Genomic DNA, 27,431 nt, shown 5'->3' on the forward strand with positions numbered 1-27,431 from the left:
TAATTATTATGGCTTCTTAAATTGTTTTTCAGTACGATCTGTATTTATGTGTACACTTAAAAATGCCTCTCACATGGAGCACCTGGGTGGCTCAGTCAGTTAAGTGTCAAACTCTTGGTCTCAGCTCAGGTCTTGATCTTGGGGTCATGAGTTCAAGCCCTGCATTGGGCTCTGTGCTGGACATGTAGCCTACTTTATAAAAAAAAAAAAAAGTGCCTCTCATATTTACTGTCACCTATCTTGTGCTATGTAGTTTATAAATATTATCTCTAGCCCTAATGTCTCTGTAAGGTAGGAGTATATGACTCCTGTTTCAGATGAGAAAAATGAGGTATAAATGACCTGTTTTAAAAAGCCGACACTCAAACCCTGATTTTTCTGGCTCCAAAGCCATACTGATTGAATATATATGATTGTATATATAACATGTATTTATAAAAAAAAGAAAGAATATGAATTTAAATGTGAGGAAGAGCTTGAAACTTAATTATACAACTATGAAATAAATGTCTACATTAGAAGTCCTTATCTTAGAGGAAATAAAAATTCCCTTAAGAAAACAAGTAGACCCTCTGATTAGGTACTCCTAGAAAGCTAACTCACTGCTGAGCATAGCCTCCAGTCCCACATGACCAGGAAGCCTGCAATGAGACCCTGGGAAGTTGCAGGGCATATCCTATCACCCACCCACCCAGAGAAGCAAGTCAGCAGCACCCCCCAAGCTGGAAGCATAACCTGCAGCCTACCTCACTAGCAAGCTCTAATGGTAACCCTGGGGAACATCACGGCCCAGCTTACAGCACTGCTTAGCAGCAAACTCCAGTCTATAGCTCTGCCTGGCACTGAAGCCCAGCTGATGGCTATGCCCAATTGTTGAGTACAGCCTGCAGTCTCACCCAGGCAGGAAGACCAGTCAGTAACCATACCCTCTGTGAAGTAGAGCCTCAAGCCCTGCCCAGTGGAGTACAGCATGAGGCCCGCCCAGCTAGGAAGCATGGCTAGCAATCTTGCCCAACAGCAGAGCACAGCCACCATTCTGCCTTATTTAGAACTGAGCCTCTGCAGTCCTGCCTAATCACAAAGCACAGGCTGAGGCCACATCAGACCATGAAGCCCTGCCTGCAACCCTGCCTGAATGAAGAGACTGGGCAGTGGCACCATTTGGCCAAGGAGCATACCCAGTAACCTTGCCTGACCAGAGATGACTGTGAAACCCTGCTTAGTGACCCTGCCTGACCTCAGAGCACAGCCCTACCAGCCAACAGCACCGCTTAAACACACAATAGAGCCAGTGGGCCACCCCCACCTCAGCATGAACAGCAGCTTCACCTAGTCAGAGACAACAAACCATTATAATTATGTTGTCAAAAGTCAAAGATAGAATTTTGAAAGTAGCAAGAGATAAGTGACTTGTCACATATGAGGGAGCCCCTATAAGACTGTAAGCAGATTTTGAGGGAAAACTTTGTAGGTCAGGAGAGAGTGGTAGGATATATTCAAAATACTGAAAGAAAAAACTCAGCAAAGCACACTATACCCAGCAAAGCTCTCTTTCAGAAATGAAAGAGAGATAAAGCCCTTCCCAAAGAAATGGAAGCTGAGAAAGTTCATCACCACTAGACCTCCCTTACAAGGAAGGCTAAGGATAGTCTACAAACTGAAATGAGAGGATGTTAAATAAACCCCGTAAAACTGCATGAACGTATACAACTTGTTGGAAAGGGTAAATATATAATCAAAGTCACATTCTATAATATTGGAATACTGGTGCATAAATCACTTTCAACTCTAGTTTTGTTTTTTTTTTTAATGTCTATTTATTTTTGAGAGAAGGGAGAGCACGTGTGCATGCACAAGTGTGAGTAGGGGAGGGGCAGAGAGAGGGAGACAGAATCCAAAGCAGGCTCCAGGCTCTGAGCTGCCAGCACAGAGCCGACATGGGGTTCGAACTCACAGACCAAGAGATCATGACCTGAGTGGAAGTCAGACACTTAACCGACCAGCCACCCAGGTGCCCCTTTCAACTCTAGTTTAAAAGTCAAAAATAAACCTTAAAAATAACTATAACTATAATAATTTGTTATTAGATACACAATGAAAAAGATGGAAATTATAATATTAGTAACCTAAAAGGTGAGGGAGAGAAATGCATAGAGTTTCTATATGGTATTGAAGTTCTTATCAGCTTAAAATAGGATATTATTTCACATAAGCATACAGAATGGAATATTTCCCAGCCATAAAAAAGAATGAAATCTTGCCATTCATGACAATACATGGGCCTAGAAGGTATTATTCTAAGTGAAACAAGTCAGACAGAGAAAGATAAATACCATACGATTTCCCTTATATGTGCAATCTAAAAAAAAAAAAAAAGCAAAACAAAACAAACAACAATAAAAAGAGACACATAAATACAGAGAACAAGTGGCTGCCAGAGCAGAGTGAGGTGGAGGCATAGGCAACATAGATAGCAGGGATTAAGAGGTACACACTTCTAGTGATAAAACAGCTAAGTCACAAGGATGGAAAGTACAGCACAGGGAATACAGTAGATAATATTATAATAACTTTGTATGATGACAGAAGGTGACTACACTTAACATGGTGAACATTTTGTAATGGACATAATTGTCAAATCACTGTGTTGTGTACTTGAAACTAATGTATGTCAACTATTTTTCAATTAAAAATATATAAAAAAAAAACTAGGGAAAACCATTGTGACATTAGTGCTGGCAATGATTTTTTGCAAGCGACACCAAAAGCACAAGAAACAAAAGCAAAAATAAAGATGATATCAAACTAAAAATCTTCTGCACAGCAAAAACACAAAAAATAACCATAACAAAACAATCAACATTCAAAAACCCAATCACATTTGCCTACAGAATGAGTAAAATATTTGCAAACCATGTATCTGATAAGGGGCTCCTATCCAAAACATGTAAGGAATTCAAACTCAATAGCAAAAATAAACAAACAGTAACAGTCTGTTTAAAAAATGGGCAAAGAACCTAGATACATATTTTTACAACCAAAGAAGACATATACATGGCCAACCATACATGAAAAGGTGCTCAACAACACTATTCACTCATCAGGCAAATACAAATCAAACCACATTGAAATATCACCTCACACTTTTTAGAATGGCAGTCATCAAAAAGACAAGAGGTAACAAGTGTTGGACAGGATGTGGAAAAAAGGATGTGTACTGTTGGTGGGAATGTAAATTGGTGTAGCCACTACAAAAAGCAGTATGGAAGTTTCTCAGAAAGTTAAAAACAGAAATACTATATGTTCCAGAAATTCCACATCTGGCTATATATACAAAGGAAATGAAATTACTATCTTGAAGAGGTATCTGCACCCCCATGTTCAATGCAGTATTATTTACAACAGCCAAGACATGGAAACAACCTAAGTGGCCATCACAGATAAATGGATAAAGAAAATGTTATATATGTACATATACAATAGAATATAATTGAATGTTATTTAGTCTTAAAATATAAGCAAATCCTACCATTTTCAATAACATGGATGAACCTGGAGGGCATTAAGCTAAGTGAAGTAAGTTAGAGAAAGACAAATACTGTATGATCTCACTTAAATGTGAGATCTTAAAAAGTCAAACTCGGAAATAGAGCAGACTGGTGGTTACTAAGGTCTGGGAGGTGGAGAAAATGGGGAAATTTGGTCAAAGGGTACAAACTTCCAGCTATAAAATTAAGTTCTGGGGATCTAAAATACAGCATGGGGACTATAGTTAACAATATACTTGACAGTTGCTAAGAGAATAAATGTTGTATGTTCTTGCCTCCACAAGATATATAGTAATTATGTGAGGTGATGGATGTTTTAATTTTATTGTGATAATCATTTCAAATACATCCATCTATCAAATCACACTATACACCTTAAACTTACACCGTGGTATACATCAATTATAACTCAATAAAGCTGAGGAAAAGAAGCTAACTCAAAAGTGTACAGAAGAGACTTATAAAATGACTTAACATGTTTTCTAATTGAATGGATATTAATACAATCTGTTTTAAAAGGTTGTGACAAACTGTTTTGACATTTAAAATGTGGTCATTTCATATTTTAATGAATTTACCATCTTACCTGGTTTACTTCCCAAGCTCACTTCCTCATCTGACAAAACTAACCTAAAGTAAAAACCAAAAAATGCAAAGAATTTGGTTAAAACACACTTGGGATTCATATTCTACAGTTTTATATGGTTAAAAAAATGTTTTTAACTGAGATGACATATAAAATAGTTGTCCAGTAGATAGATCTCCTAAAATCTGAGGCAAATGTCACTTCTTCTCTAGATCTACATAGACCATGAAAACAATCCTCCATCCATTATTCTTTTAACAACATATACTGAGTGCTGATGAAGCACCAGGCACCATGTTCAGTATTACAGGCACTGTGCTAAGTTAATACATCATAAAGAACGTCTATCACCGAAGTCACTGAGTATAAGGTTTAGTTTTCAAGTACTGAAGGGTTTGCTCAAGAATACTTGAAACCTAAATAGAGGGAATGAAGAACTGCAGAAAAAATGTAGTACTCTATTTTGGAACAGGAAAGTGATGTTTGCAAAAGAAGATACATTTGCCTAAAATGTTCTCGGTAAATACTAATTTTGGATATTTATATCATCCATCTGGGATGATTATAAAAAATTAGGCAAAGAAATTGAACATAGATTTAGGCATTATTCCTGGGGTGTAACCTCACAATTCTAGTATTGAAGGTTGTTTTTAATAAATCCTTAAAGATCCTTAAAAATCATTACAGGTATCCCCTGCTTTTTAGAAGTTTGAGTTATGCTTCTTTGGAAGACCTACGTTAGCACCTGTCTTTGCTAACTGAAAGAAGTTCGAAGAGGATTTTCACTTTTACAAAAAAGGCAAAAAGCAAAAATAGCGTTAAGTGTTTATTCTGCAGGGAGCCCTCACAGAGGCAGTGTGCACCCTGAGCAGCAACAGTAGCACCACCAAGCTCCTTCCCTGGGAACTACACTCAGCATCTCAGTATTAAGCCACTAGGAACTGTGTGTGCATCTGTGCTTCATCTCCATTTATTTTGGGTATACCTTAGCAAGATGTGCCCTAGGGTGTCAGATAAGCCTAAGAAAGGTTATTTTTTGGATCTAAGAATACTCAAAATATTTTCCACAAAAATTAATGGTAATTGCTTCTTTGTCTCACACTGTATTGGCTTATGAAAAGTTTCATTGGAACACTCTCAGATAGCAAGGGAAACCTATGTGGTATTTATTTGCAAAAAAACACACAAATAGACCAAATATATACTAATGACTTGGAACAAAATTTCCAATGACCGTATATGTGCATGATTCTTTAAATAACTTGGATGGAAGATAAGGTAAAAAGCTTTGGAATCTGTTAACTCAAAAGGAAGCTTTCAGAATGGTGAATATGCATGAGAGGATTGTGAATAAAACTTTCATGAAATGTGATAATGGAAAAAGTTTACTAAATTAATATATTTAATGTAACATGATTTTAAATATCAGTGTATAAGTAATAAGTTTAATCTATAACTATACATTTGATATTTATTTAACCTACATCCTAAATTGTTTATATATTCAAATTAGGCAAAAAAATTTGTTTGGATTTCCCCATAAAGAAAAGAAGGAAATGCTTATATTCTGGATCACCTTCCACTCAACAATATACGGTTTGTCACTGTTCTGGTCTTATTTCTGGGTTTGTTATTATACTCAGTGCAATCTACTTAAAATGAGAAGTAAACAAAGGTAAGATGTAATAAAAGGGAAATAGGCAAAATGATGGATGTGCACAGCAAGAGCCCCCATTTCCAGGTAACCAGACCCAGTCCCATTTGTGTTGCTTTGGAGACAGATTTTCAATAGCTTCTGTTTCATAGCTGCTGGTACCTGTCCCTTTCTGTTTCAAGTTGCCCCTTCTGGGTTTCACTAGGCAGAGGTTCTTAATAAAAAGCTCAGTCTCCCCAAATACAGAATTTGGAGTTATCACCCTAATCTGTTCTGTACTCCTATCATCAACTTTGCCTACCATGTTAAAAATGGGGAGGGGGTAGATAAGGCTTTAAAATTTTTTATTTATATTAATTTTAAAATTAAAATGTTTAATATTAATTGGAAAATGGGGTGCCTGGCAGGCTTAGTGGGTAAAGCACCCAATTCTTGATATCAGGGTCATGAGGTCAAGCCCCACATTGGGTGCAGAGCTTACTTATAAAAAAAAAAACTTTAAAAGTATTAACTGGAAAAATGACATAGAAAATATTCACTAAATTGGAAAAGAAATAACTCTTTCCAAATATATAATATAACAGTATCTAGGACTTCCATAACCCCATACTTCTGCCTGCTTACTTATTGAGGTTTTCAGTGAGAGAACTGTTGTCTATTTGTTCTTCTTTGTGGTCTTCAGTAAGCTTGCTTGGAGTGTCTTGTAGTTGCTAAGGATAAGAAATTCAATGTTAAGTAGACGGAATCTGTTTCTCTCTTTGTGCAAATGAGATGAGAATAAAAATTCTAAAGAACAACATAAAATAGGGATAGTTCTGAAGTAGAGAGTGAAAGATATGGGAAATGTATGATAATGCAATTTGACCTGGGCCCTGGGTCCCCATTTATCCTGGCTACCAATGACAATCACACAGACTATAACATGGGCTAGCAACAAGCTTCACAAGTTTGTGGTATGCCAAAGAAGACTTACACTGTGTTACTAACTTCTACTGCAATGCTCTAAATACAGCTGAAGATTTTCAACTTCATCTGAACAGGAATTACATGTTAAATTTGCCTAAAAACATAGTGTGCTATCCAGTGAAGCATTAATATAGAAAAAGTAAAGAAAAAAAAACACACACAACAAAAACATAACGACTAATTCAAGGGTATCTATTAGACTGGAAGATGCTATGTCAGAACATGACTTAAATATCTATACCAAGCCCCAGGAATATACAGCTCCAAGAGATCAATCCATCATAGACACTACATCTAGCTTGAGCAATCTCAACAATAACATTTTCAAGCTCTATTGAAAACAAGACAGAGTGATAAGGTCAAAGGCACTGAAACCCAACCTACCAGAATTAAAGAAATGATTACCACAGTGTGACTCTGCTAGATAAGTCATATGCAAAGGTTGACAGAAAGATATACAAATGTTAAAAGCATTATAATCAAAGCCCAAGAGTACCTTTTACATGTAAGTATTACAGAAAGAGCTGATCTAATATAATACAGTAGTCTCTTCAGCTGCAGTCACCCATTATTTTTGCATCATGAATCACATCTATGACATGAGTGTAAAAGTAAAGCAAGGAAATTTTTCTTTAACTTCTAAAATTGTTGGGTAGGTACTCTGGTTGTTTTTGAAAACCAACAACCATTTTCCATCACTTGCTCCTCTTAAGTTTTTCTTTTCCTTGGCTTTTTCTTATCTCGTTTACACTTTGATTTTCTTTTCTCTTGCTCCCTCTTTTTCTCCCCACCCCAATATCTTGAGCCCACAAGCAATATTCTCATGTATTTGTTTAGTGTTTCTGGTAGCACTTGGAACCAGGGAAGTGCAGAAAAATAACTGGCTGAAGGAGTGTAGAAAAATGTTTCCCATGTTTTGTAAATTCAAAATTAGGCTTAGCACAAAATAGTTTCAGTGTTATCTAAATGAAGTATAATATATCTAACAAAGGAACTTGGAAACAAATGTACCTTGAGAGCTACAAAATCATATAGATGAAAGCCAGTACTGGCCCCATGGATCTGGGACATCAATTGAGCTGTTTTCTCCCAGAATCCAAGCAGCGTCCTCTGCAGAAAAAGAAAGGTTGTCACTACAGTTACGATTTTTTTCACTGCTATTTTTCCTCACTAGTGTAGTAGATGAATGGTTGCTGAATAACAAGCAGTAGGAAGTAAAATCAACTTCCAAGTTTCAGGAACAAGAAAGCAATATAAATAGTAATTCTGCACAAGAACTGGCAACTGTATCGGCATACACACACATACACACACACACACCTATCTGTATACAGCACTGAAAAGTACACTGGAATCAGCTGGAGAATAATACTAGTGGATTAGAACACCTTTGGAAGAGTCCAAAAGAGAAATGTTAAAAGCACAAAAGACCGTATCTGTATTAAGGGTATATGTATAAATCTTTGTGTTGGTAAGCACATATAAGCCTTTATTAATTGGAGAAAAATAATATGCACCACTAAACTAGTCTTTCATTGAGGGCTCAAGAGACCGAAAAAAAAAAAGTGTTCTTCAGCTAATTCAAGTAACTGGACATTTTCCTTGCTGCTTCAGAGTTCCTATTCAAAGTGAGAGGGCTGAGCAGAGAGAATAAAGGAGAACTGAACTTACAGCTGTTGCTTTTCAGGCATATGCTACATGGATTGCCAGATACTTTTATTTTCAAGTGCATCCTTTCTTTACTACTGAATTCCATCCACAGTACTGCACTGAATCAGGAAGATTTCCTACAAGCAGCAGTGAATGTCCATTCCCTTTAGTTTATTATTCTTAAGTAAATACAGTTCATTCTATTTTGCCATTTAAAAATACAAGTTAATATCAGTACCTGCTACTAATTAACATCTGACTTATTCACTGTGTGCCATTTATGTGTGATCTGGGGTAACAGAAGCACAAGTGAGAGACTGCTGATATGAAAGTGCAGAATGAAAAGAACGCACGGCCTAGCATGAGAACACAGGTTTTCAAGGCCAACATTGCCGTTTACTTTAATTCTCATAGGGTTTCACTTTCCTCAGCTATGACAGGAAAGTTTTACACTTTTGGGCCCCAGCATCTTTGCTTCAAATGAAACTGTATGTAGAAGTTCAAAATGGACTAGCTCTGGGGAACCAGGGCTAATGGGCTGTGAACCCTGCCTCAACACTTCCACTCAAACCTAGATGGCCCCTAAATCTCTCCTAGGACCCCAAGGGGAATAATGTGAAGATACAGGAGTAGGCAATCCCTAAGGTCTTTTTCAATTTAGAATTCTATGATTCTCTGTCATAACCTCAGTAGGTCAATTTTCAAAGTCAAAGGAATTTGATTAATTATGCAATTTTTTATATCCGTTAGACAACTTTTAAAAAGGAACCTCACCACTCATCGTTTACTGCAAGGACATGCTGACCATGGAGGTGGGTACCTGGTAGGTAGTGAGTGAATGAGATAACATATTGCAGCGACTAGCTCCAAGTAAATCCACTTTCTGACAAACATCCATCTTTAACTTGTCAAAAGAAGCTTTGCTATTTCTCACTTGGATCTGTACCTGCAACCACAATAATATTTATTATTATTATTACTGATAATACAGGTATAAATATACCATAAGGGTTCATGGTACATATTTTCAGACACATGAAATAAAGAAGATTAATTCCCTCTCCTTGTATTATTATTTCACGATTACTGGTAAAGATTTTGGCTATTTTTAGTAACTGAAAGAGATTCTTTCCAGCAGGTATCTTTATGCTGAGAAAGTAAGCAATGATAAATGGAAAGTGCATAGTTAAGAAGAAAGACCCCTACAGACTCCAAATAAAAAGAAACATCCAAAACTACTGATAGGTAATATTTAGCTAATAGAAGAACACATGGAAATGAAACAGTTAAAGTGTTGAGAAGCATTAATAATAACTCTGAATCATGGAGATACATTTATAAATTAAAATATATGCCTATCATATTTCTTTTACATAAGGTAAGTCATATGTCATCAATTGGCATGAGTATTCAAATGTAAACATACTAATTTATTCATTCAACAAATATTTATAAGGTATCTATTATGTGCCAGGCACTGGGATATTGTGGGTGAAAAAAACAATGTTCTTTCCCATCATCTCTGAGTGAGGAGGCACAGGAAAAAGCAGCAGTAAACAAATATATAAGAGCATCTCATGTTGCAAAGATAACATATAAGTGAAAAGAAATGACTACTTTTGGGTAAGATGATTAGGGAAGCCTTTGGTGAGCTCATGCAAGATGTTTGAAATGGGACAGAAAGATGATAAGCAGGCCATGCTAAGATTCTGAGGAGACCATTCCAGGCTCAGAGAAAAGCAAGGACAAAAGTCCTGGGTGTGGGAGGTGAAGAGCTTAACAAGCTTGCAGGACAATACGGAATAGGCTAGACCATATTCCTTCCTGGGGCATGGAAAGGGCTAGAGTCTAGAAAGTACAAGATGTGGCTGCACAGGCATCAGGGACCAGACTGTGCAGAACTATTTGGGTCCAGATAAGTTTAGAATGCACTCTTTTTTTTTTTTTTTTTTTAATTTAGGTGTGGGGCGCCTGGGTGGCTCAGTCGGTTGAGCATCCGACTTCGGCCCAGGTTATGATCTCATGGTTCACGAGTTCGAGCCCTGTGTCAGGCTGTGTGCTGACAGCTCAGAGCCTGGAGCCTTCTTCAGGTTCTGTGTCTCCTTCTCTCTCTGTCCCTCCCCCACTAGTGCTCTCTTTCTCAAAAATAAATTTAAAAAACAATAATAAATAATAAAATTTACGTGAAATTCAGGTAACATAATCTTAATCATTTAAAACTATATAGTTCAGTGACATTAGTGCATTCAGAATGTTGTTCAACAACTCTCTTGGATTGTATTCTAAGATTATAAAGGGGAAAGATAACAGGTTGCTGTGGTTTATACAGCTGGTATAAAGTTTCCATCAATATTAAATATGATTTGTATTACATGTACTCTAAATATTTATGAAATGAAGGACTGAATGAATTTTAGTATTCATGTATGGTGAACTTGGGGGATACAATTCAAAACTAGTTTATTTAGGGGCGCCTGGGTGGCTCAGTTGGTTGAGCATCTGACTTCGGCTCAGGTCATGATCTCACCACTCCTGAGTTCAAGCCCCGCTTTGGGCTCTGTGCTGACAGCTCAGAGCCTGGAGCCTGCTTTGGATTCTGGGTCTCCCTCTCTCTCTCTGCCCCTCTCCCGCTCATGCTCTGTCTCTCAAAAATAAATAAACATTAAAAAAATTATTTTTAATAAATAAATAGTAGTTTATTTAGCAAAAACATAAGTCCATACAGTTACTTTAAAAGTCTGTGGTCAAGGGGAGCCTGGGTGGCTCAGTCGGTTAAGCATCTGGCTCTCGGTTTCAGCTCAGGTCATGAGTTCAGCTCAGTTCACGAGTTTGAGCCCTGTGTCTGGTTCCACACTGACAATGTAGAGCCTGGCTGGAATTGTCTCTCTTTCTGCCCCTCCTCCATGCACTCCCTCTTTCTCTCTCTTTGAAAACAATTCACTTTTTCTTATAATAATCAATTTACCTGAATTTTTACTTAAATTATTTATTTTTTCCTCACTAATAAACTCTTTCTCTCCTGCAAACAAATCCCAAAAGTCCAGGGAAGCAACATTTATATTGTGAAAAGGATAAAAAAAAATAATAGAAAAGGTTGATGGGGTCGGGATGTCACTTAAAGATTAAAAAAAAAGTGTAACAACCTTTTGCACTTCAAAGATCTCCAAGCAACCAAGATATTATAACATTTTTCAAAAACAGCCTGATATTTTAGGATCTTGATTAAATTATTCCGTGTAAATTCAATAGATTTGTGTACCAAGAAAAGGAAAGGATGCATTTTCATACTTTTCGGAACTTTTCCATTTGTTTTAGGGTGTCTGGGTCCAGTTCTTGGGATACGTCTTTCATCCACAGCAGAGCTCCTCTGTATTCTGTGCGTGCTTGCTCCATCCGATTAATTGTCATCAAGGTATCAGATACTGCCCTTTGACTGAATGTTGCTACTTCTTGCTTAAGACGAGAAAGAGGAGTGTATAGGGCCAATCTAATGGCAGAGAGGTAAAAATCAGAGGGATGTACATGCCATAAACAAACAAAACAAAAACAAAGGTTTAAAACAACCACATATTTTGGCTGTATTTAGTAACTGTTGGAGATTCTTTGCAGTAGGTATCTTTATGTTAAAAATCTGTAAAGTGATAATAAGTTCAAAATAAATAAGTAGAAAAAAATCCCCTCCACCTATAAAGAAGAAAAGTTCTAATGTACTCCTAAATAACATAATATCCAAAAAAGCAATAAAATAATTAAAATATACATATTTTTATATGCATGTGCCTCTGTTACATTAAACCACATTAAGGAGTTTAAATATAGGCTTAAAGCCTATTTGTAGGAATTAAGCAACCAGAATGTCAATTTTTAAGTAATTATTTTAAAACCAAATAAGTAAGAGGCATAGAAACAATTATATGCTGTATTTCTCTTTGAACCCTCTACTGGAATGATCAGTAACCTTTATAAATATGCAACTTTAGGTACATAGATCAAAACTGTCATAAGGACTACAGATTGAGGATGATGCAAAACTGTAAACCTTTGCTTGGCTGAAGAACAGAGTGCCTTGCCAGTAGCATCCATCATTTTACCAGCTTGTGTTGTATCCCGTTCTGCTTGAAACTTTAAAAAGAGCCCTAGTTCATTTTCTTCCTCTGATATGACTAGGAAAAAATTACAATACAGTTAACTGTTTTCTTTCATCATTTGTTAAAGACACACAGCTAAAATTCTCACAGCAACAATTCTCTATACATAAGAATTACTTGAGGGAAGAAGAGAGACTTATTTTAAAAATGCATATTCCCAGGGTCTATTTCCAGAGATTCTGATTTTACAGGTCTGAGGATCTGCTTCCCCTTACCCACAAGTACTCCAGATGGTTTTGATATAGTGAATTCATGGACCTTGCTTTGGGAAGCAAGGAGGGGGAAAGAAAAGATTCCAAAATGACAAAACCACAAATGCATTTTCAAATGTGCAGACATGCATTTTAGGATCACTGTCTCTAACAAAGTCTTTGTTTTCTATTTAAACTTAACTTAATCTTGACTCCCACCCTGGTTTCAGTATCTATGCTCAGTATCCCAGACCCACAGACATCCATGGTTTTATTGCTGAAACCATAAAATTTGTCAGTCATGTAGTACATTACTACTCAGTGTTGTCCACTGACCAATTCCAGTCCACAGTCATTTGTTAACAGCCTGTAACAAGTACTGAAACGAAGAAACTGTTTAGAAGCTTACTAATTTGATGAGTATTTTATATCTGTTGAATCTAATAATAAAGTGTGCTTATATTTTGTGTGTCTTCTTTAATTTCATTTGTGTTGAAATTCACTTTCATTGTATTTTATAGAAGTGTCAGTTTACAACAAATTGAAAGTAAAACACAAAGCAAAAAAGTGGTCTTTGACCACAAAGTTTTGGAAGTGTGACCCTCTAATCACACACAGTAAGACTAATAAATGGGGAACCCATAAAGTATTCAAATTATTAGCTCAAAGTGAAAAATGACAAATGTCATGCCTAATTTCACCCTGGTTTACTGATGGAAAAACTGAAGTTAAAAACTGAAAGGGAAAGGGGTGCCTGGCTGGCTGAGTGGGTGGAGCATGCGACTCTTGACTCAGGGTTGTAAGTTCAAGCCCCATATTGGGCAAAGAGCCTACTTAAGAAAAAAAAAAAAAGAAAAGAAAAGAAAAACACCTCACAAAACAAACTGCAAGGGAAGTCTCTCAGCACCTCTGAGGTGGCAGCCCGCTCACTTACTAGCTCCACACTCACACTGCTCCTTACTGTCACTTCTTTGTCACAAAGAACCATTCACATAATAGTTCAGTAAACTATTTTTACATTAAATCTTTCATTCTCAAAAATGCAAGTAAATTATTTATTTTAAAATGGGAATTACTGAATAGATATATAGGATTTCATACCATTAAGTCTTAGTTGATATTTCTCAACTATCTTCAGAAGTTCAGTGCATGTCTCTTGAATAGAGTGAAAAACCTTTGAAATATAAATTTTATTAGGACCAAATTTAAAGAATCATAAACATAAAATATCTGTTATAAGCACTTCAAAAGCAGAACATTTTCTTATAAGTATTATGTTTATTTTCCTTGACTTTGAAGTACTTCTGTATTGGTTTTATATAGATGTAGAAAGCACTTTTAGATTCCCCCTTGAAGGCTGGAAAAAATGGAGATAAATACATGGGAGCTAATAAAGATTTATAACTGTGAAGTGTGTCCTCCCCTCAGCTCCAAACTATCTAAATAGCAAAAATGTAAATCCAATATAAACTGCATCAAATATTGTCAATTTCAGATGAAAAGAGTATAGATAACCTTAGAAAATGTTAACTCTCAATCTGGTTTTTCTACAATATTATCCTAAGCAAACAGGTCAGTTAATTACCATAAAAACTAAATAATGTATTACAACATCATAAATAAATTACTTTTGGATTGTTTTTATTTGGAATTTTCCCTTCATTACTATTGTTGCTAATACCTAAAAATAAAATAACCAGTAGACACTCATTTCAAAGTAAGCACATGAAAATTTGATATTAGGACACATTATACACATGAGGTAACTCTTCACACACATCTATAAATTGGTTTTCCCAGAGAGATGAAGTGTCATAGGTTTTAGGGTATAGCCGTCTTCCCACAAAGTCCTATGCCAAAGAATTGTTACAAGACTTTAGTTTAAAAAGACCTTTGCACTGTAGCATAGTCTTAGGCCCTAATCCTTTGATTATCAAATAAATTTCCAATATCACCACTGAGCCTAAATATTCACTCTCTGAAACAGTTTTGTTATTATTTAGATATATAATCAGACCTAAGGAAGATTAGTGACAGACACTAAAATCTAAATGGAGGAGCAACTATCAACTTTCCACATAAGTTTAGGTATGTTTGAAATGAATTTGGTATATGGATTTTGCAACCTAAAAAGCTGTTTTAAATCCATATGGAAGAATAGAAAAGGGTACAAAAATGAGAGCTCTACTATGATGAAGTGATTATGATTGATTTTGTTCCCCCTGGGTCTTTGGAAGATTTATATAGAATTGCTTTTTAATTTTACAATGACATTTTTTTTAAGTGTGAGTGAAGGATAATATAATTAAAGTGTATGACACGATGATTTAAGTAAATATACAATAAAAAATTTTCTCATTCTTAAAAAATAAAGTACAAAAGTCAGAGAAAGTACTTGGGTGATTCCAAATATTTGACTAATGGATAAGGATATAAAATATGTCATACAGACTACCTAACGATGTAAAACAAAACAGAAAAATCTATGTCTATGGGAATATATGTTGAAATAGTGAATCCTTCCTTTAGCCTTAAAACATTTATTGCTTATAATCAAGTCCCTTCATTTTTTCCACATGTCACTGAATCCTAAGAATACTTTTCTACACAAAAAGCTTGTTAATTTGTTATCTATTTCCATATTTGTTATGGCAATGACATAAATTTACTTTTTTTATAATAAAAATACTTAGTAGATTAAGACCTATTTAATTAGGCCTCTACTTTTAAGGATTGCAAGAAATTATTATACTTCAAGCAGAACAGAAATCCTACTTGGAAATATTTGTAAAAGGCATCTTCAATTAGTATACATACATGGAATCAGTAAACTTGCATTTAAAAACCTAGACCTATTCATTAATATACATGAGACTTTCCTCTAATTAGCTTAATCACTTAAAAGTATAAAACACTCATAGGTTTAAAGTCATTTCATGGCAATGACTTTATTTAAAATGAAAAACATGGACAAAAAAAAACACATTATAAAATACTTCAATAACTTTATCCCTTAATTATAGAAACAAAAACTCTAACTTCTAAAAATCTTCACTCAGGGGGGCCCTGGCTGGCTCCGTTGGTGGAGCATGCAACTCAAGCTCCTGAGTTTGAGACCCAGCTGGGTATAAACTTCCTAAATAAATAAATAAATTTTAAAACATAATAAAAAAATAGGGGCGCCTGGGTGGCTCAGTTGGTTAAGTGTCCGACTTCAGCTCAGGTCATGATCTCACAGTTTGTGAGTTCGAGCCCTACGTTGGGCTCTGTGCTGACAGCTCAGAGACTGGAGCCTACTTCAGATTCTGTGTCTCCCCCTCTCTCTACCCCTCCCCTGTTCATTCTCTGTGTCTCTCTGTCTCTCAATAATAAATAAACGTTAAAAAAAAAATTTAAAGGGGCGCCTGGGTGGCTCAGTCAGTTGAGCATCTGACTCTGGCTCAGGTCATTATCTTGCGGTCTGTGAGTTCCAACCCCGTGTCAGGCTCTGTGCTGACAGCTCAGAGCCTGGAGCCTGCTTCAGACTCTGTGTCTCCCTCTTTCTCTGCCCCTCCCCTGCTCATGCTCTGTCTCTCTCTGTCAAAAATAAATAAACATTATAAATTTAAATAAAAAAAATTTTTTAAAAACATAAAAAAATATATAAACCCTCACTATTTGATTTCAATTATTTTCAATTAGGCACAAGACTTCATGTAAAAGTAGTACAAAATATTTTGACATAATAGAATTGCATATAACATGCGATTATAACTTACACAAGTAACAGGCAAAAAGATTCATGATATTTATATTAATTTCAATTAGGAGACAAAGGTGATAAAGCTATTATGATATTTAAATAATGAATGGAAATAAATTTATTTAACTAATCTATTTGTAGATATCTAATCAACATAATTGATTAATATTTAGCTTAAAAACTTATATTTATTACTTACCTAACATAAATACTAGTTCTGCCAATTCTCAATTCGTGCAAATTGTGACCTCCTACTCAGATATGATTGACAGATGAATACAATTAAATATTCCATTATCAAATTTGCAAGCTCTTCAAAGTCCCAAATAATAACCAGTTATATGCAATACAAAGAATCCTCAAATTTACCTCAAGTTTAGCATCCAGTTCAGCATCAGATGCCACCACGTGCTCATCCTCCTTTTTTCCTGTTGCTTTGATAAAGACCTGTTTGGTTTTCCAGTATTTCTTTTGCATTCTGCTAACTACTGACTGGTTATCTTCTGGTCTGGGTTGCCCAAAGGAATCCATGAAGTGACTACAAGGAACAGACTAAAATTTCTTAAATTTTTTTCAATAATAAATATCTAGTCAGTCAGTATTTAATCCAATTGAAAAAGTGAAAAAGATACTAAGTAGAATATTCATTTTAATAGCTAAACATTCTAATATTTGCTCTATAAGTTCTAAACTTATGTTATAATTATAACTTGCACAAATAACAGGCAAAAAGATTCATGATATTTATATTTCAGTTAGGAGACAAAGGTGTTAAAACTATTATGATTTTGCAATAATGACTGGAAATAATTTTATTTAACCAATCTATTTATAGACATCTATTAGTTTCTAATTTTGCTTTTGTAATAATACTGCAAAATTAATTTGTACTTACATCTTTGCATATCACTATCATTTCCTTAGAAAAGCCTCCCATAGTTTTAACTGCTGTGTCAGAATACACATTTAATAAATATTCTCAGATACACAAGGATTCAGATACATACTCTTTAAAAATCACTCAAATAAATGCTTTAGTATCAAATAAACAAGCAAAAATAAAGATCTCAATAAACATTAAAAAACATTTTTTTTAATTATAAAAGGGGTGCCTAGGTGGCTCAGTCAGTTAAGCGTTCAGCTTTGGCTCAGGTCATGATCTCATGGTTCACAAGTTCAAGCTGCACGTCAGGCTCTGTACTGACAGCTCAGAGCCTGGAGTCTGCTTTGGATTCTCTGTTTCCCTCTCTCTCTGTCCCTCTCTTGCTCATGCTCTCTCTCAAAAATAAACATTTTGTAAAAATTTTTAAAAATTAGGGGCGCCTGGGTATCTCAGTCTGTTAAGTGTCCGACTTCAGCTCAGGTCATGATGTCACAGTCTGTGAGTTTGAGCCCCACGTCAGGCTCTGTGCTGACAGCTCAGAGCCTGAAGCCTGATTTGGATTCTGTGTCTCCCTCTCTCTCTGCCCCTCCGCTGCTCATGCTCTGTCTCAAAAATAAATAAAAACATCTTAAAAAATTTTTTAAAAATTAGAAAGATCTCAGGCATAGGGGAGTTATGTTAGAAATAAAGATGGAAATTATAACCTGTGAACTTGAAAACTAATGTTTAAGTAATTCTTCTTAATATGGTTAACACGGCTATGTAAGGAAATGCAAATGTGAAAAGTGTTCCTTAAGGAGATGTAAAAAAAAAAAAAAAAAAGAAAGAAAGAATAATAATGGTTTTTAAAGCCTAAATTATTCCAATAAATGGTGGGAGGCAGGAACACAGGGAGATATTAAAGTATGTGATTGATTCATCATGTTCAGAATCAACAGATAATTAACGTATTGTTAATCTTAGTAAAGAAATAGGTTCACCTACTTTTTTAAAAAGTAATTACTAATTAAATAAAAATAGAATGTTTACTTTCCAAATTACTAGGGGCAAAACAAAAGAGCAAGGAAAACTAGCAACAGCAGGGTGGGAAAAACAGGATCAAGGCAACATAACAAAAAGTATAAACTAGGATGACAGAATAAGAACAACTACACAATTTAGTATGATAAATGCAAACTTCCTCTCAAATATAAAGAATTTCAAACCATAAAAAGAAAAAATGATATCCAACTACACACTATTTGGGGTCAACCTCTAACAAAATGACACAGGAAGAATTAGTTAAGATAAGCCAGGTAAATACACACAAAATTAAAGCAGGAATAGCCATACTAATATCAGACCAAGAAGGTTTAAATAAGTAGCATTAAATAGAACACAGTTAAAATGTAAAGTCCACAGGTGACCACTCTTCCAGATATCCTCTGAACATTCTCCTTTGGATATTCTCCTGGATTCCTGGCAGTATAGATTAGCCACCATTTAACTGCAGAACCTCTCCTATGCTATGCTGGATAACTTGGCTAGACATAGTTGAGATGGAAAATAGAAAGAATTTAACCTTGGTACAGAGTGAATCATCCTACTGTTCTGACACATAAAAAGTCTTGAGGGAAAACTTGCAATTTATCTTTGAAAAATGCCATATTATATACAGGGCAACAAAAATACAAATTACAGGCAGTTTCTCAACAAAACCAACAAAAGTTAGACTACAATAAAGGAATGTACTTAGGGTAATGAGTTAAAGAAAAACTGTCAATCCATAAATCTGTATCTATCAAAACTGTCCTTTAAGAAATGAAAGCAAAATACATTTTCAGATAAAGAACTGAGAGAATTCATGGCCAGGGAACTTTCAGAAATGCTAACAAATTTTTCAGGCTGAAGGAAAATTACAACAGTGATTTGGATCTACAAGAAATAATGAAGATAATCAGAATTGGAAAATGTCTGGGTAAATATGAGTTTTTTCTTTCTTGATTTCTTTAAAAGTTATAGTTTAACATATGCAGAGAAAAATAAAAATAAAAGCTTAAGTGTCAATATTGTCATTTTTAGATCATTTATACCTTCACCTACTCCCTTACCACCTCATTCTATCATCATTATCATTACTATATGGTTCTTTCTGGTAATATTTACATGCATGAAGTATACACTTTTTAGCTGTATACTTTTCACAAATGAATAGATATTACAGTATAGGACATTTCTAATGCCCCAAAAAGTTTCCTTATATCCTTTTTCAGCCACTGCCCAGCCTATAAGTAATAACTTTTGATTTTTTTCATCTTTGATTAGTTTTTCCTTGTCTAGTGTGTTTTTTTAGGTTTATTTTTATTTGAAAGACAGATACTGAGTGAGCAGGGGAAGGGCAGAGAGAGAGGGAGACAGAATCCCAAGCAGGCTCTGGGCTAGCAGCGGGGCTCAAACTCCTGAACCATGAGATCACGACCAGACCCAAAATCAAGTCCGACACTTAACCAACTGAGCCACCCAGGTGCCCCAGTGTGCTCTTTTTTTTATTGCTGAATAGTAATCCACTGCATTAATGTAACACTATGTTTTCATTTTTTACTACTATAGATAAAGCTGCTATGAACATGCCTAAACAAGTCCTCTTGTGGACAAATGTTTTTATTTCTTTTGAATAAAGACCTAGGAAACGATTCTGTCAAAGAATTAATGTATACTTAACTTTATAAGAAATTGCCATTTTACATTCCAATTAACAATGCGTGAGAGTTCCAATTGTTCTACATCCTCACTAACATTTAATGTTGGCAGTCTTAGTAGTTTTATTCACTCTAGTCATTGAATGATGGTTTTTCCTTGTGGCTTTAATGTCAATTTTACTGATGATGAGCACTTTTTCATGTATTAATTTTCCATCTGTATATATTCCATTGTTAAATGTTTGTCTTTTGCCCATTTTTAAATTGAGTTGTCTTTTTTACAATTAAGTTGTAGAGTTCTGAAATTTAGACTGGAGTGGCATTGAATCTACAGATGTATTTATGCAGGACTGGCATCTTAACAATACTTTTTTTTTTTACTATTTTTTTTAGTGTTTATTTTTGAGAGAGAGACAGGGCACAAATGGGGGAGGGGCAGAGAGAGAGAGAGAGAGAGAGAGAGAGAGAGAGAGAGAGACAGAGGGATTCACAGAATCCGAAGCAGGCTCCAGGCTCTGAGCTGTAAGGACAGAGCGCGACACGGGGCTTGAACTCATTCACCGTAGGATCATGACCTGAGCCAAAGTCGGACTCCTAACTGACTGAACCACCCAGGTGCCCTTTAACAATACTGAGTCTTTCAATTCAAGAACGACAGCATGTATCTCCCATTTATTTAGGTCTTCTTTAATTAATTTTGCTCGGCAGTGTCTGCAGTTTTTAATATAGAAGCATTACACATATTTCATTTAATTTATTCCTAAATATTCTGTGTCTATCGATGTTATTATAAATATCATGCCTCCTAAACTCAACAAAAGCCTTTACATCTGTATATTTTATTACACTTAAATTCTGTACTTTTGTTTCTCAATGTTCTCATTACATGAAATGTTACAGTCTCTGAGGGGACCTATTAAATGGCATCCCTTTTCTCTGCATTTTTCTAAATAAGAAACAAGTAATATAAAGAGTAGTAGCTGAAGGCCCAAATCCCATTTTTTGTTACTAACAATGGCAAAGTTTATGGACATAGCTTAGTGTGAGACCTAAATGGTCCTCCTCACTGAGCATCAGGGCTAAGCAAATTTGCCAACCAGTCAAAGGTAACTGGATTAGGGCAAGTTTCCCCATATGGGAAGAGGAAGAAGGATGGCTAACCATTATTTCTTATCTCCCAAATTTTCCTTTTTTGCTTTTGAAAAGGCCCATTCTTTAACAGTTCTAATGAATCCTGTGGGTAAAAAAAAGCTTGGTCTTGGAATCTATGAAAGTCTATTTTGAATTCATTCATATTTATTGTATATAAAAATCTAAACTAACAACTTTTTCCCTTTTTTTAGATACAATTTTTGGTCCATGCAAGACTCATTTTCTTATGTTTGTTCATTTACTTGTACATTCATTAACTCCTTCCTCCTTTCCATCTGTCCTCATAATCATTCTAATGTGCTTCATGTGTACTTTTTTATTTGAATGCATTCTTAATAAAATGTGTTATGTACACGTTCTAATATACACAAATGATAACTGTTGTATCATTTATTTCTGACTTTTTGGGTGTTTTTTGCTCAGCCCTGTTTTTAAAGTTCTATATATGTTGCTATCTGTTCTGTTGTTTCTATTGCATAGCATTCTTTAGTGTTTCTTGATTCTTTGAAGATAGAATCCCCATGTCTTAGGACATCTATTGTAGTCAATGAGAATTCTGGGGTCAAACTATCTAAGTAAGCTCTTACTGTCTTTTGAATCTTGTAGAGCGTTCTATTTAACCTTGATGCCTTCAGGCTCTCTACAATATGTTTTGGTAGAGTATTGTCATTCTGGAGATTCAGGTCTTCCAGAAAATTTTAAGTTATTATCCCTTCAAATATTTCTTTTAACCCATAATTTCTTCTTTTATCTGAATCTTCTACTGGTGTTATTCTTTATAGGTCTTAATGGCTCATTTTTAGATCTGTTTCTCTGTGCTATATTTTGGGTAAATTCCTCAGTACAATCTTCCAATTTATTAATTCTCTTTTCAATTCTGTCTAGAGTTGATCCCAGCTATTGAGGTTTACTTTTGTTTTTGTTTAATGTTTATTTTGGGAGAGAGAGAGAAAGAATGAGAAGGGGAGGGGCAAGGAGAGAGAGAATCCCAAGCAGGTCTATGTTCAGCGCAGAGCCCAACACAGGGTTTGATCTCACAACTGCAAGATCATGACCTGAGCCAGTATCAAGAGTCGAATGCTTACCGGACTGAACCACCCAGGTGCCCCAAGGTTTATTTTTTTATATGCAGTGACTGTTTCTTTCTGTCTTTTGTGATTTCCAAGATTTCTAATCAGCTCTTCTGCAGATTTTTCTAGTTTCTTGTCCTTTTTTAATGGTTATCATTCTATATTTTTTCTCTTTGTCATCTTAAATGTATAGAATTCTTAGAAAAAAATTATTTTCACCTGGAATGAATTCATGTCCCAAATGTTGATTTTGTTGAATTATATAGGCTCATTGTGAGTGCAGAATCTTTAATTTTTTCCTTCCTTCCCTCTGTAGTTATTCCTCCTCACTAGTAGTTATACAGTTGCCACCAATTCACCTTCAGGGCTCCCACTTCCACAGCATCTTATATTGATTATTTTAATAATATAGTGATATATAATGATATCTGAAATACTATTGATCTAATCATGTTTGAAGGAATGCTGCATAGGAACACTTTTAATTTCTAACAACCTGCAGAAACCGAACTCCTAGATGCCAGAGCCTACTTCTATACTGAAAGCTCAGCACATCCACACATCTCAGCCGCACTCACTATTTTATCTTTCTATTGTATTATTGGTCCATGTTTCTCTCTCTTTTATTTTACAGTGCATGCACACAAGATGGGGAGGGGCAAAGACAGAGAATCCAAAGCAGTCTCTACGTTGTCAGCACAGACCTGACATGGGGCTCAGTCTCACCAACTGTGAGATCATGACCTGAGCCGAAATCAAGAGTTAGACACCTAACTGACTGAGTCACCCAGGTACCCCTGGTTTATCTTTATTTCATTAGCTAGCCAAGACACATCTTTTTGGGTTTGCTTCTTAATTTCTTTTATAAATACTATGAGTAGAGAGCAAATGTTACTATGCTGTCTTAACTAGAGATCTCCTTTATTTGCAATAAGAGTAGTTTCTTTTTTTTTTTTTTTTACGTGAACAGTAACCACAGAGAACACTTTATTCCTTTTTACACTATACTATTTAAATTTTTTAGCTATCTCCTGGATTTGGAGTATAAATCATAAATTATGACAAATCAGTATTCTCTTTAGAGGTAGCTCTGTACTCACTTTAACATCTCATTACTGTGACATCACTAAAAAGGAAGCAAAACAGACTGACGGTAATATGCAAAATGAAGCAGTGAAATCCCATTGAAAAAAATAATCTGTAAAGACTTTTGACTAAATATAACATAACTGTTTGATGCAATTAAGAAAATACATTAGACAAGTTTGCTGTTTAATATTAATGTAGTACTCCTGATTATCCTGGCTCCTAATCCATAACTTTTCTTACAAACACAATCAGCATTTCCTCAAAGAATCAGTGTGTTAATGATTTCAACTAAGGACATGGAACACTCCAAAATGTCAACAAAGTTTTCTCTGCAGTAGGATAAAGGGTGACAGTTTCCTGTAGTCTCCAAATTTACTACAATTACCAGATATAACTAACTACCTTTTGTATAACTATTATTATTTTCAGAAATGTCTACTTGATTATCTAGCCCAGTTATATCTTTTTGGTTTTGTCTTTTTCATATTTTATTTATTATTATTTTGCAGCACTAGCAAGCCCTTATCCAAAGGTAAGAGTTATTCATTCATTCATTGTTAAATACACATTAGTTATTCTTTTATATAGACTTTTTTCTTATCTGAAATATAACTCTTCTTATAAACACCATATAAAGGCTATAAACAATTACATACAGAAAATATATTCTATATAGAGTTAAAAGTGAAACGTTTACATTAATTCCATCACTTAACAGTGCTATAAAGGACTTCGAGTATTATTTACCCTCATTTGTTACAAAATAATTCACTAGATACATCAGCAAGTGCATTAAAAAAGTCTGAGAGTTAAAGTTATGGCAAAGACTAGGTATTAAAATCACATATACATTATTTACAAGGGAGCTCCTATTCCCCTCTTGCCAACAATCTCCCACTTGTTAACAGAAGTAAGATTAGAATTCAGGCATACTATGCGCCATAATTGAAATATTGAAGAAAAACAGAGATCTTAACAGCATGAGACAAGGAAATGTCATTCCAAAAATAGGCTGAAGAAGAAAAAGGTAGATTGATGATAATTGTAGAGGTCTCTATATTTCGTTAATAGGTAAGGTGGAGCTAAAAAGGTTTTTAAGTAGCAGAAAGACTAAACAGAAAGTTTATAGCAATCTATCCACATTCCAGGCATAACGTAATAAGAATCAGGACCAAGGACCATTACCATAAGAACAAATTTGAAGGAAGACTCTACAGAATTTGGTTAGTAATGACTTAACAGTTTTGCCCCTGAAAAATAAAAAAAATTAGAAGTGCGAACAAAATGTATCTGACATGTGAAATTCTGAGTCTGAAATGGTAAGTGGCATCTGAATTTACAGAAATATCTGAAAGCAATTACAACTGTAGTAATCAAGATTGTTTCAAGCTTGGATCTCTAGTCAGACTGCCTCGGTTTGAACCTAATAACTCTACTACTTAGTAGATGTGGGACCCTGTATGAGCTACATTAATCTCTCTGATCTTTATTTTTCTCATCAGTAAAATAGCAATAATAAAGTAAATACATTGTTTTGAGAATTAAATGAGAAAATACATGTAAAGCACTTAGAACAGAAATTGTGGGTATTTAAGAATGAATATTTTATATTTTTTCATTTAATTTTTAGTGCAGCTCAGATTAGAAATGGTAATTTGGGAGTTAGCTATAAAAAGACAGTTAAGGGGCACCTGGGTCACTTAAGCGTCCGACTTCAGCTCAGGTCATGATCTTGCGGTTTGTGAGTTCTAGCCACACATTAGGCTCTGTGCTGACAGGTCAGAGCCTGGAGTCTGCTTCAGATTCTGTCTCCCTCTCTCTGTGCCCCTCCCCCACCTGCACTCTATGTCTCTCTCAAAAATAAATAAACATTAAAAAATATATTAAAGGGGCGCCTGGGTGGCTCAGTTGGCTGAGTGTCTAACCTCAGCTCAGGTCACGATATCATGGTTTGTGAGTTCGAGCCCCATGCCAGACTCTGTGCTGACAGCTCAGAGCCTGGAGCCTGCTTCAGATTCTGTGCCTCCTTCTCTCTCTGCCCCTCCCCTGCTGACACTCTGTCTCTCTTTCTCTGTCTCAAAAATAAATAAACATTAAAAAAATATTAAAAAAAGACGTTAAGCAGTGATAACTGATGAGACCTTTAAAAAAGAAAGCAGTCCACAAAACAATCAATGTGATTCATCACATCAATGAAAGAAAGGACAAGAACCACATGATTCTCTCAATAGATAAAGAGAAAGCATTTCACAAAATACAGCATCCTTTCTTGATAAAAACTTTTAAGAAAGTAGGGTTAGAAGGATCATACATCAAGATCATAAAAGCCATATATGAAAGACCCAACGCTAATATCATCCTCAGTGGGGAAAAACTGAGAGCTTTCCCCCTAAGGTCAGGAACAAGATAGGGATGTCCACTCTCGCCACTGTTATTCAACATACTATTGGAAGTCTTAGCCTCTGCAATCAGACAACGCAAAGAAATAAAAGGCATCCATATCGGCCAGGAGGAGGTCAAACTTTCACTCTTCACAGATGACATGACACTCTATATGGAAAACCCAAAATATTCCATCAAAAACCTGCTAAAACTGATCCATGAATTCAAATATAAATATAAAAGGATATAAAATCAATGCACTGAAATCGGTTGCATTCCTATACACCAACAATGAAGCAACAGAAAGAGAAATCAAGGAGTCGATCCCATTTACAATTGCACCAAAAGCCATAAAATACCTAGGAATAAATCTAATCAAAGAGGTGAAAACTCTATACACTGAAAAGTATAGAAAGCTTATGAAAGAAATTGAAGAAGACACAAAAAAATGGAAAAAGATTCCATGCTCCTGGATAGGAAGAACAAGTATTGTTAAAATGTCGATACTACCCAAAGCAATCTACATATTCAATGCAATCCTTATCAAACTAAGACCAGCATTCTTCACAGAGCCAGAACAAATAATCCTAAAATTTGCATGGAACCAGAAAAGACCCCGAATAGCCAAAGCAATCTTGAAAAAGAAAACCAAAGCACGAGGCATCATAATTCCAGACTTCAAGCTATATTACAAAGCTGTAATCATCAAGACAATATGGTACTGGCACAAGAACAGACACTCAGATCAATGGAACAGAATAGAGAACCCAAAAACGGACCCACAAACATATGGCCAGCTAATCTCTGACAAAGCAGGAAAGAATATCCAATGGAATAAAGACAGTCTCTTCAGCAAGAGGTGCTGGGAAAACTGGACAGTGACATGCAGAAGAATGAACCTGGACCACTTTCTTACACCATACACAAAAATAAACTCAAAATGGATGAAAGACCTCAAGACATGAAAGACAGGAAGCCATCAAAATCCTTGAGGAGAAAGCAGGCAAAAACTTCTTTGACCCTGGCCGCAGCAACTTCTTAATCAACACATCTCCAGAGGCAAGGGAAACCAAAGCAAAAATGAACTATTGGGATCTCATCAAAATAAAGGCTTCTTCATGGTGAAGGGAACATTCAGTAAAACTAAAAAGCAACCAACAGAATGGGAGAAGATATTTGCAAACGACGTATCAGATAGAGGGTGAGTATCCAAAATCTATAAAGAACTTATCAAACTCAACACCCAAAAAACAAATAATCCAGTGAAGTAATAGGCAAAAGACATGAATAGACACTTCTCCAAAGAAAACATCCAGATGGCCAACTGACATATGAAAACATGGTCAACATCACCATCATCAGGGAAACACAAATTAAAACCTCAATAAGATACCACCTCACACCTGTCAGAATGGCTAACATTAACAACTCAAGCAACAACAGATGTTGGTGAGGATGCAGAGAGAGAGGATCTTTTTTGCACTGCTGGTGAGAATGCAAACTGGTGCAGTCACTCTGGAAAACAATATGGAGGTTCCTCAAAAAGTTAAAAATAGAACTACCCTATGTCCCAGCAATTGCAATACTAGGTATTTATCCAAGCGATACAGGTATGCTGTTTTGAAGGGGCACAGGCACCCCAATGTTTATGGCAGCACTATCAACAATAGCCAAAGTATGGAAAGAACCAAA

The 27,431-nt window shown here is 35.5% G+C and overlaps 1 protein-coding gene across 6 annotated transcripts in view; it reads right to left on the reverse strand.

The window, feature by feature from the left end:
- Window positions 1-27,431, reverse strand: part of ICA1L (islet cell autoantigen 1 like) — an 89,657-nt gene that overhangs the window by 45,540 nt on the left and 16,686 nt on the right. For 5 of the 6 annotated variants that reach the window (XM_053215571.1, XM_053215572.1, XM_053215574.1 and 2 more), the window contains exons 3-10: window positions 16,855-17,023; window positions 13,845-13,917; window positions 12,444-12,567; window positions 11,693-11,891; window positions 9,225-9,350; window positions 7,766-7,864; window positions 6,413-6,498; window positions 4,135-4,178 (exon numbers count right to left, since the gene is read on the reverse strand). In XM_053215571.1, the coding sequence (XP_053071546.1) occupies window positions 4,135-4,178; window positions 6,413-6,498; window positions 7,766-7,864; window positions 9,225-9,350; window positions 11,693-11,891; window positions 12,444-12,567; window positions 13,845-13,917; window positions 16,855-17,023 (920 nt within the window). Of the gene's footprint in view, window positions 1-4,134; window positions 4,179-6,412; window positions 6,499-7,765; window positions 7,865-9,224; window positions 9,351-11,692; window positions 11,892-12,443; window positions 12,568-13,844; window positions 13,918-16,854; window positions 17,038-27,431 lie in introns of all 6 variants that reach the window. The other variant, XM_015075921.3, reaches the window with a different exon arrangement.

This window comes from Acinonyx jubatus, chromosome C1 (assembly GCF_027475565.1).
Source record: "Acinonyx jubatus isolate Ajub_Pintada_27869175 chromosome C1, VMU_Ajub_asm_v1.0, whole genome shotgun sequence".
Lineage (NCBI taxonomy): Eukaryota > Metazoa > Chordata > Mammalia > Carnivora > Felidae > Acinonyx > Acinonyx jubatus.